This window comes from Ictidomys tridecemlineatus, chromosome 5 (genome assembly GCF_052094955.1).
Source record: "Ictidomys tridecemlineatus isolate mIctTri1 chromosome 5, mIctTri1.hap1, whole genome shotgun sequence".
NCBI classification, from domain to species: Eukaryota; Metazoa; Chordata; class Mammalia; order Rodentia; family Sciuridae; genus Ictidomys; species Ictidomys tridecemlineatus.
The window spans coordinates 159,572,160-159,584,292 of record NC_135481.1 but is presented as its reverse complement, the minus strand read 5'-3'; the positions used below and the strand labels follow the sequence as shown (position 1 = coordinate 159,584,292).

Sequence of the window (12,133 nt, the reverse complement as noted above, 5' to 3'; positions counted from 1 at the left end):
ACTGAGTCAGAAACTCCTGGGTGCACCTAGTCATGTTAGGGTTTTAATTAGCACTAATTAAGAAAATTCTTGCTCCCCATGACCTTTACCCATTGGTGTTATGCCCATGAATACATTACATGGCATAAGGGACTTTGTAGATGTAGTTAAGATTCTTAATTAATGAATCTTTTTAAGAAGGAAGCTACTCTAAATTGATCCTAATCACATGAGCCTTCATAAGCAGAAGTCAGAGAAATGCAAAAGCAGACATTAGAAAAATTAGATGCATGAGGATTATTCAATGCACTGCTGCTAGCTTTGAAGATGGAGGAGCCTTGGGTCAAAGAATGCTGGCAGCCCCTAGAACTGCTCCTGGCCAACGGCCAACAAACAGGGTTCTCAATCCTACAGTGCACAGAATTAAATTCTGCCAGCAACTTAAACAAGAATGGAAGCAAATGATCCCCCAAGAGCCTTCAGACAAACATCTAGGCAAGCCCACAACTTTATTTCAGCCTAGTGAGATCCAGAGCGGAGAAATCAACTGACCCTTCCCAGATGTCTAACCTACAAGACCCTGAGAAAATAAACAGGTGCTGTTTTAAGTTCCTAATTTGTGGTAATCCATTAAGACAGCAAACTCGAGTTTCATTAGACTCATAGCTGGATTTTGTTATTGAACACAGTCAGCCTTACATGTCCATGGGATCCTCACCCACAGATTCAACCAACTGAGGAACAAATATATTTTTAAAATTATATCTGAATTGAAAAATCTCTTGTCATTATTCCCTAAACATTACTGTATGTCAACTATTTAGACAGCATTTACATTGTGTTAGGCATTATAAGTAACCTAGAGATGATTTAAAGCATACGGGAGGATGTGCCTAGGTTATACACACAATTGTGAGCCATTTTATATCAGGGACTTGAGTATACGTGGGTTTTGGTATCTGCTGGGAATCCTGGAACCAAAACCCCATGAATACTGAAGGATGAGCACATACAGATGATCTCAGACTTTCAATGATTCAACTTGTGATGTTTCCACTTTACCATGGTATGAAAGCAACATGTATTCTGTGGAAACCATACTTTTTACCTTGCACTTTCTCTTTTCCTGGACTAGGGATATGCAGTATGACCATCCTGCAAAGTGGGACAGTGCCACCATCATGAGTGGAAACAACTGATGCTCTACAGTGTACTGTGTCGCTAAGCTGGGACATGCAGTGGGTTAGTGGTATTAGATGCACTTGCAACTTACATCATCTTCAGATGAGAATTGTCAGGTTGCAAACCCACTGTAAGTCAAGGAGCGTCTGTATATTATTATCTATGAAATGATTTGATATTTTGATAAGTGTTTCAATACAATTAGTCTGCTTTTAATTACTCTGTCTTAAAAACAACATTTTCCTGAGAAGGTGTTCACAGTATCGCCAGACTACCAAAAGCTGGAGAACAGCAGAGAAGAGAAGGTCCAGACCCTGCTTTAAAGAGGTGAACGCACCCAAATAAATTAATCAGTCTGCAGCAATAGACAGTGGGAAAAAGGTGCCAACCAGACGGTCGTACTTCGTGTTCTCAGAAACCAGATTAACCTCTACAAGATTTCTTACTTTTATATTCAACAAATATGTACATGTACATAAAGAGCAAACATGCTTTTTGCCCTGCAACTAGAACTTTCCATAGCAGGTGGTGCTCCCTCATCCTCCTCGGTATTTAGGGCAGTGGAAACGACTCGGCCACAGGAAACGACACAGTTCTCACTGCCAGCCATGTGCCTCACACAAATGTGTTTGTGTATGCATGCGTGTGTGTGTGTGTGTGTGTGTGTGTGTTTGAACAAATATCTACATATTTAAATATATATGCAAATATATGTAAAACAAAGGTTTCATAGAACAAACCCTACCTTTTCTTGCTATGCAGTCTGTAATGTCTTAGTCTTAGTCAAGTGTTGCTTGTTTCTTCGTTTTTTTCCTGCAGTCAATTCTGCTGAATTCACTTTAAGCCAATGAGTTGTGACTTGGGGTTTGGAAAACATTGGTCTCCTGACCAGGACTGGGCCACACCCACTTCCTCAATGACAGCACACCATACACACACCCTACATACATACAACTCCACCCATACACACATCAAGCATATATATATATATATATATATATATATATATATATATGCACCACACACACTACACATACATACCTCACACTACACACCATACACATATTACTTTCATACATGTCATACAACATATACACACCACACATTATACCATATATACACACACCTCGCATATATACATAGTACATACACACATATCCACCCAGCACAGTACACACTTTATACACACATACTACATACTACACCATCTATACATGTATACATTCAGTACACATACACATACAGCAACAGAACACACATATACACCACATATACCTCATATGCACATACACACACATCCCACATATATAAATACTACACATACACTTACCACATACTACACATACATCCCTACATATGTACATGCACTACTCTTTCTCTCCCCACCCACACCCAACCTTTTCTCTCTCTCTCTCTCTCCCTTCTATCCTTTCAGGACCACAGAGGAAACCATGATCACCAAGATGAGGCATCTGGTCCCTAAGCCATGGCTAGTCTCCTGAGAAGGACGAATCTGAAGGTCACTACTTGAATTCTCCCACTCTGATCTTCAGCTTCTGGGACAATCACTGTTCTCAGGTTGCTTTCCAGTGGCTTTTGAGAGCTGCTGCACAGCAAGAGTTTTGTGTGCTGTGCAACAGGGGTGAGAAACAGCATGCCTGAACTCTGGGGTCCCAAAATGAGATCCTGAGCCAACATGGAAAGTGTGGAATATCTATGAAATGCACCTCCTCTAGCTGAGGTGTTTACTTTTTCTGATTTTGTGGGCACTACAGAATAGAGGCCAACATAACGTCCAGGTAGATGCTCTAGCTTTTCTAGAGTCAGTTTTAGGTTTTTTTCACTCTCTTGTTCCTTAGATGTACTTGTCTAGCCAAATGTCAATTTATTTTTTGATTTGGGAAATGTAGTTACAGAACCACAGGAAGGTGCAGTATTTTAACCCAACATTCCCCATCAGAGTGGCCAGCCATTTAAGAACAAGAGAAAGAAAACAGGAAGGAACCAAGCAGATGAACCCTGAAGTCCCTGAGACAAGAAGGCAGGCCACAAAAACCGGGTGCATTGAGTTTTCAAATGAAGCTTCACCCAAAGCAGAACAGATGGAAATGGGGCTCTACACTAACAAAATTCTATCCAGGGGCAATGCTGACACATCTACTCTTTCTAGATTCATAATCCAATTCCAAAGGAGAAATTTTGTTGGGAGAAGAGAAACCAGAAACATAGATTTGAGCAAGTTAAATAAAGATCCCAATATATGTCTATTTCTACCTATCCTTAACAAGTTTAACCTGGGCCAAAAGAATCAATAATGAAGAAGCTGGCGGGCCGAGGATGTGACTTGAAAGGGCACCACAGATCCTGTCTCTATTGGCCCAGGACTCCTTCCAGGTTGGGCGCTTTCTCCTGGGTACTCCCTCCGCTCAGAGCAAAGCAGGGTCACCTGCTCAGACTCTGTCAGGCTCACAAGTTAAGTTATGTTTGTGACAATTCACAGAGCCAGATTACCTGTGCATGCATGTGACATGTCAATAAAATGTGTGAGAGACACTGATGCATACATGTGGTGTGAATTCCCAATAGTGAGTGGCAGACATGAGAATGTGGAGCCATACCTGGGCCTGCAGCTCTGTCTTCTGTGCCTGCAGGTGGGAGAGCGCCTCCTGGCCCTCCTCCAGCTGACTCTGCAGGGCGGCCACTTCCCGTTCAGTCAGGAGCTTCTCCTGTACAAAGAAGGCCAGATTCAGAATCATACATGGGAGAAATGCAAAGATAAAAGGGACAGGAAGAGTGTTATGGACTGAATGTGTACCCACCCCCATCCCAAATTCATATGTGGAAGTCCTAACCCTCAAGGTAATAGGACCTTTGGGAGGTGATTAGGATCAGATGAGATCATGAAGGAGGGACCCCAAGATTTAATTAGTGTCCTTGTGAGAAGAGGAAGAGACACTATGTGCTGTCTCTCTCCACCATGTGAGCAGCCAGCAGGAAGGTAGCTGTCTATAAGCCAGGAAGAGAGTTCTCAGCAGTTAGACCCTGCCAGCACCTTGATCTTGGACTTCCAGCCTCCAGAACTATGAGAAATAAATGTCTGTCTTTGGAATCCTATCGAAGCAGTCCAAGCTGACTCAGACAGGTCCCGGGTAGCCACTGTTCATGCCTTTTTATTTCTTTTTTTACTTTTCATAAGTAAAACACAGAGACTTAAGTATCAGGAGACCTGTGCATAGACCTGGATAAGAGACAAGGCATTTAATTCTCAAAAAGTGACTTTCTAACTGGTTTGCAGAATTGTTAAGCCAAGATTCATAAAGAATGGGATGCTTAACTGGAGCAACCATTATGGAAAGCAATATAGAGATTCCTCAGAAAACTTGGAATGGAACCATCATTTGACCCAGCTATCCCACTCCTTGGTATATACCCAAAGGACTTAAAATCAGCATACTATAGTGATGCAGCCACATCAAAGTACTATAGCAGCTCAATTCACAATAGCTGAACAATGTGCTCGCATGTGGAAAAAAACCTAGGTGCCCTTCAACAGATAAATGGATAAAGAAAATGTAATACACACATACACACACAAACACACACACACACACACACACACACACACACACACAATGGAATTACTTGGCCATAAAAAAGAATGACTTTATGACTTTTGCCAGTAAATGAATGGATCTGGAGACTGTCCTGCTTAGTGAAATAAGTCAATCCTCAAAAACCAAAGGTCGAATGTTCTCTCTGATATGCAGATGCTAACACACAACAAGGAGGAGGAGGGAAGAATAGAATTCAGTGGATTAGACAAAGGGGAATGAAAGGAAGGGAGGGGGATGGGAATAGGAAAGACAGTGGAATGAATCAGACATAACTCTCCTATGTTCATATATGAAAACACCACAGTGAAACTCCACCTCATGTACAACCACAAGAATGGGATCTTAATTAGAATAAGTTATACTCCATGTATGATATAATATGTCTAAACATAGTCTACTGTTGTGTATATCTAAAAAGAACACATTTTTAAAAAATAAATTTTAAAATAATGGGATGCTTTCTGAATCTGCATTTCTCCACCTTCCACATGCACACAAATCCTTGGGGAATCTAGCTAAAAAGCAGATTCTGACTTAGTGGGCCCTGAGATCAGGCTGGACATTCTGCATTTCTCTCAAGCTCCCAGGTGATACTGATCCAATGATATCAAAACAAGTCCGATCAGTCCCTCTGTTCTTAGAACTCCAAAGGATTTTGTTAGAAGGGAACAGATGATAACAATTTAAAAAGTGAACTCTCATGTGAAAAAAAAAAATTTGAATTAGAGGGGAGAAATAAGTTTGAAAAATAAAAGTAAGGTATCTGGAAAGAATCTCTGACAAAGAAAATTAAGGCTTTAGAAAAAAAGCTATTTGGGGTCTTTGGGCAGCCTCAGCTACATCAATTAAGGAGAACAGGAATCTGAAATGGTAACTGATGGGCAATTTAGATGAGAATATCTCCATGAAGGCCAAAAAAGTTAACTTCCATGCCTCTTAGATGATACTTGGCTGGGTTCTAAAGTGTCTTCTAAAGCAAATTTTGGAAAATCTTTTATCTTTGATATAAAAACATTAAGTCAAAATGAAAAAGCTCCAGTAACCCTAACCCACTGAATCTGCAGCTTGTCTGTACTCTGGCTATTCCAGAGAGAAGGGCCCCACTTCCTAGGTGGCCCATTGCCCTGGCTCATGGCCTGAGTACATTTCTAGGAAATTCCAAGTGTCACCAGGATCGAGAAATCACTATCCTTTTCAAGGTCATCCTTGAAAAAAAACATCATTTTTTTTTTTTTTTGTAATCAGTTCACCAATCCATCAAACTCTGCACCAGCCTGAAGAAGGGACATGGTGGTTTTATTTATTTACGTATGTGTTTATTTTGCAGGAGATCAAACCCTGTGCTCAAGTATGCTGAACATGCACTATCTCCGAGCTACACCTCCAGCTGACATTTCAATTTTAATTTCTTTTTTCTTCAGCTTATATGTATCACAACATTCCATAAAACATAAAAGGAAAAAAATGTCAATATCCTATTGAGCAGTTAGGGAGCTAAGTGAAGAAGGAAATTGGAACCTTATATTGGGAATTACATTTCACATCCAAATCCCCAGTTTTTACAAACTGGCTTTGATCATCTCTCTCTTCCACAGCTGTCATGCCAAGGACTCCCATAATAATTAGCAGAGCCTGATCTTGAAAAAGTATTAACCAAGAGTCTCATAAATTATTTGAAATTTAAAACCAAGTTGATAAGGTGAATAAAAACTAACAACCTGCTGCGAATATGTCCCCCAAATTCACGAAACGTACTCCCCCATTCAACAGTGGAGTCCAGTGGGAGGCACTGAGGCCATGGGGGCTCTGTCCTCCTGAATGGATTAATACTTTTATAAAAGAGCTTGTGGGAGTGGCTTCTCCCTCTTCTGCTCTTTTGCCATGAGGAATGAGTATGTCCCTTTTTGTCCTTTCTGCCTTCAGACTTGTAAAGATGCAGCAAGATGGCCCTCATCAGAAGCTGTTGCTTTGATCTTGGACTTCAACTCTAGAATTTGAGGAATGAATTTCTACTCTGCACAAAATTATAGCAGCACAAATGGACTAAGACACAACAATTTAAAAATAGGTGAGAAGGGCTGGGGTTGTAGCTTAGTGGTAGAGTGAGGTACTGAGTTCCATCCTTAGTATCATGTAAAAATAAATAAATAAAATAAAGGTATTGTGTCCATCTACAACTAAAAATATTTTTTTAAAAAATAGGTGAGAAATGTGAGAAGATTTTTTTTTGAGAGAGAGAGAGAGAGAGAGAATTTTTTAATATTTATTTTTTAGTTTTCGGTGGACAAACATCTTAATTTTTTTTTAATGTGGTGTTGAAGATCGAACCCAGTGCCCCACGCATGCCAGGCGAGCACACTACCGCTTGAGCCACATCACCAGCCCAATGAGAAGATATTTTAACAGAGAAGTATAAGGTACACAGAACTCCCAAGAGAAGATACTTAAGACAACGGTCAGGGACGTAGTTGTGTATCTAAGTATCCGCATTTACAACATGAACAAAGAACAGAATAGACTTCATATGAGAACACATTGCAGGAGTGGGAGTGAGTTGTCAACTCTGCGGCTCCCCTCACAGTTTGACCCAATATTTGCTCCTGGATTTCTGCCACAGTCAACTAGTCCCACAGGAATGTGAAGAAAGGCTCCAGGTATGGTCCCCAGTCCCCTTGACTCCTTGATGTCATGATTCCAATTCTTACCTCCCTCATCCCACTGGTGACGGTGGAGGCCTGGGGAGCGGTCTGGATGATCTGCTGCAAGATGCTAATATAGGTCTGAATTTCCAGAAGATTCTGTTGGGAGAGGGAAAGCATTACTCTTCATAAGTTGAGCTGCCCAAGTTTTTCCCTCTCGCCCTAGGTGGACCCAGAAATGAATACTTTCACACATTCTCCCACAACCAGAGGATGGGTTGGTTACTAGGCAACACTTACTAAGCCAGATGTGCACAGAGGTGTAGGCAATGGTAGGTATGTTGAGGGCTGTGGTATTAGGAACTAGTATCTATATTGTATATTCTAATTTACAAAGTGATTTAGATAGATTTGTTCATCTATTTAGATAGATAGATGGCAGAAATGGAGAAAATGCCAAAAAAAAAAAAAAAAGTCTATGTTATAGCTCTTCGCTTTGCCTCTGAGTTGGTTACTTAAATACATTCATTCCTAGGGTGTCTTTATCTTTCCCCACCTCCACCTGCTTCTCACAGGCCTGACTTTGGGGGGTCTTGGTGTACTGGAAAATGTCATTCAAATCCTGGGCCTATATAACCATGGGTGAGTGGCCTAACCCCACCCATGGGGATGAAAAGAGAGTGATGAGTTTTCTGCTATTGACGGGCCATCCTCCATATGTCCACCATGGAGCAGGCACTCCACATCTCTGCTGTTCTTCACAAGAACAGAGTAGGACAAACGAGAACAAGCCAAGGCTTGGTTGTGTTGCTATTTCCCGTCAGTTACATTGGTTGTTTCTTCCCAGAGTCCTGGATAGAGAGGCAGGAGTACTAACAAGACCAGGAGGGCCCAAAGGACCCTTTCTGACACCAGCACAAAGGCAGTGTTTCCAAGACAGGGTGATTTGGGTCCATCATGTCTGGGCTAAGTGATATGCTGAATGTGTGTGGTCTCAGGCAAACTTAAAATGCAAGTCCTTCTATATAGCACAGAGCTAAAACTGACCTCCGGGAAGCCTGATCCCCTCTACCAGCCAGTGCTCCCATCCCCAGCTATGAGTGATGATTGATAACACAGCTCTCTCCAGAGTGGCCTTGGCCAACCAGTAGTCATCTTGTCCAGAAGCTACAGGGACCCCACCACATCTCAATTCAGGCCAATGACTAACACAGAACAAACCGTCTTTGCCCCCAGATGGGACCAACCCTGTGCTGTAATTCACACTCATACTCCAGAGCTCCCATGGAGGGCTCCCTTGCTCAGCTAAAGTAGAGGCAAGAAGGCAGGTGAAGAGGAAGGAGCAGGTGAGGTGCCTGGTGGGAAGCTGGAAGGATATAAACTGGAGGGAAGAAGAACTGCACCCTTGCATCCACTGAGGGAGGAAGAGAACAGCAGGCTTGCTGTGTCCTTGCCAACCTCCAGGCTGTACCTGTAACACCACATCGTCTCTGTTTGTGTTTTCCTAGAAACAGACCCTGAGCAAAGGATCTGAGTGGTAATAATTGATGTGGGCAATGACGCCAGGAGCGGAATAGAGAAGAGACGGGGAAGGAAGTTAGCCAGTGGGGGGTATCATCAGTCAGTCACAACTGCAAGCACCTGAGCTCAATGCTACTGGGGATCCTCAGCAGATCAGAGGCCTCAGAGTTGTCCCAAATGGGTAAGTGGGAGCTGGGGTGTTTATACACCACCTCCCATCAGTTGAGGCTGCTTCCAGGGGACAGAAGTTCCCCCAAACTTCCTTATGGGACAAAGCAGTCTTCAGATGCCTGGATAAAGGTCCTCAGGCTGAGCTGCAGATGTTGGCAGTTAGGGAGGTCAGAGCCCATGGGAGAAGTAAGCTCCAGGGTCAGGGTCAGGCACCCACACATCTGCTCACTAGTTAACCCATACTCCTGCTCTGGAGGCTGGCCTTTTCATCTTGAAGATGAAAAGCAACCTAAGGAGGTTACTTCTAGGAGGTGCCTACACTCACCCATGGTTACAGCCCCAGGATTTTGATATTTTCCACCAAGACCAAGACTCCCCCAAAGTCAGGCCTGTGAGAAGCAGGAGGTGGAGGTGGGGAAAGATAAAGACACCCTAGGAATGAATGTACTCAATTAACCAACTCAGAGGCAAAGCGAAGAGCTATAACATAGACTTGTGTGTGTGTGTGTGTGTGTGTGTGTGTGTGTGTATTTTCTCCATTTCTGCATTTTCTGAGCAGAAAGAGGATCAATCTATCTAAATCACTTTATAACTAGAATACACAATATAGATACTAGTTCTCAACACCACAGCCCTCAACATACCCACTACTGCCTACACCTCCACACATATCTGGCTTAGTAAGTGCTGCCCAGTAACCAACCCATCCTCTGGGGAAAAAATGCACACCCAAGGAAGCCCAGTCCAGCATCTCAGTGACCAGCCACGAGTGCCTTGGGCTTGTCTGAACAAATGCAAACTGGGTTTCAGAGGGAAAGGATTCAGAAGGATCCTGGTTACCTTTTTGTATCTGTCCTTGGCTGCAGTGACATCGTCCTGCAGAAACTGAGCTTCAAGCTGAAGGCGTAGGTTATGTAACAGGGCTTCGTCAGCTTCCTGCAGTGAAGAAAAGTGACACATCCAGGGTTGCATGGCATCAGTGCATAGGTGTAAGGTGAGCCAGGTTTGTGGCTAATCACATGGGGACTTATTAAAATGAATACAGATTCTTGTCTGGGAAGGCGTCTGAGATTTAGCATCATAGAAAAGCCTGAGTTAGCCATTGGATCTGGTCCAGGACAATAGTTCATGAAGACATGATTCTGTACCCAAAGGGGCATTTGAAATATCTGGAGACATTTTTAATTGTCACCATTTGAAGGGTGGTACTTCTACTGGCACCAAGTGGGTACAAGCCTGTAAGGCTACTGAATATTCTATAATACATGTGACATCCCACCACACACACACACACACACACACACACACACACACACACACACACCAAAGTCAATAGTGTCAGGGTTGAAAATTTTTCACCTAAAAGGAGCTAAAAATTAGAGTACATTTACATGCCAAAAAACATCAAATTTAAGCAACATCAATATCTGCTCTCTATCTTACCTTTAATGACATGAGTCTCCAAGACTAAGATAAGAAAATCATTTCCCATTAATACTTAAATCTGTATTTTAGTAGTCTTCTTTTCAAAAACTGTTAAAATTTCACCTTGAGATATAGTTTTAATGCAAAATACATTTTTTAGAATGATAACTATTGAGAATAGTATTTGTTCCTTTAAAGTTGGAAATGACATTTATGACTGATGATTGAATTATCTCACTAAACTTTCTGGTAATTCAGACTTCTGTCTCATTGCTGTTTGGATTAAAACAAGTAGGTATAAGAAAACTGTTCATGCTCAAGATTGTGCTCTGATGTCTGGAATTGGCTTAAATTCTACAGTGTGTTCAGGGAGATATTGCAGGGGAGCATTCCTTGGGTTCATTGGGATTCCCTCACTCCCTCTGCTAGGCACATCTGCCCACACCCAAGGCTTTGGTAAGTGAGTTTTTACTGACTTATTAATGATCTGTTAATAAGCATGATGAAAATTAGCAGTGGAGTCTCTTTAATAATGTGGATATGTGATTTGGCTAAAACATTTAAGAGACACTTGTCCATGCCTGAGTGAACAGTTAAGACAGTCAAGATAAGTGGACTGGACAAGGCATTTGGGGACACTCCTTGCCCTCACACTGATAGGGATTAAGTTTCATAAAATCAGCATACTATAGTGGATGATGCAACCACATCAATGTTTACAGCATCTCAATTCACAATAGCTAAGCTAGGAACAGATGAATCAACAGATGAATGGATAAAGAAAATGTGGTATATATACACAGTGGAATATTACTCAGCAATAAAGAAAAATGATTTTATGACTTTTGCCAGTAAATGGGTGAATCTGGAGACTATCATGCTAAGTGAAATAAGCCAGTCCCAGAAAGCCAAAGGTTGAAAATTTTCTCTGATATGTAGAAATTAATCCACAATAACTGGGTAGCAGAGCATAATAAAAGCTCAGTAGATTAGACAATGAGGAATGGAGGAATGAAAGGGAGGATAGGAAAAGGAAAGAAAGTGGAATTATTCTGACATATTTTTCCTATGCACATTTATAAAAGCATTACAGTGAATCCCTCCATCATGAACATCCAAAGAGAATGGGATCCTAACTAGAATAAGATATATGCCAAGCTTGTATAATTATATCAAAATGGATTCTGTCATGTATAATTTTTAAAAAAAAAACAAGAAAGAAGACGGGGGTTGGGGAGAATGGACAGAAGGAAGGAAGGAAGGAAGGAATGTATTGGATTCCTTAACTGTTCTTATAAAAGGCCACAGATACAGGAAGATTTCTGATTGTCTGATGGTGACAATAAGGATGTGGAATATTCTGACTCTATTGCTGTATGTGCCTTGAGTGGGCTTCCCATGCATGTGCTGTCTTTGTACCTATGACATCAGAGGTGGGACTTCATGGAGCCTTCAAAAGAGGTTGTATAAATTGGGGGGGGGGTGCTGAATCAGAATAAATGTTCTGGGATGTATCCCCATACCCTTCAGGAGCAATGGTTCACATCCTGGAGCTGAGGTCATCTCCCCAGAGAGATCTGGCTAAATCTGGGGTGGAGGTGA

The 12,133-nt window shown here is 41.8% G+C and overlaps 1 protein-coding gene across 4 annotated transcripts in view; it reads right to left on the bottom strand.

Moving 5' to 3' along the window:
* Window positions 1–12,133, bottom strand: part of Bfsp1 (beaded filament structural protein 1) — a 62,388-nt gene that overhangs the window by 10,637 nt on the left and 39,618 nt on the right. For all 4 annotated transcript variants that reach the window (XM_040275298.2, XM_078051366.1, XM_005320610.5 and 1 more), the window contains 3 exons: window positions 9,947–10,042; window positions 7,481–7,573; window positions 3,780–3,887 (listed from right to left, as the gene is read on the bottom strand). In XM_040275298.2, coding sequence (XP_040131232.2) covers window positions 3,780–3,887; window positions 7,481–7,573; window positions 9,947–10,042 — 297 coding nt within the window. The remainder of the gene's footprint in view (window positions 1–3,779; window positions 3,888–7,480; window positions 7,574–9,946; window positions 10,043–12,133) is intronic.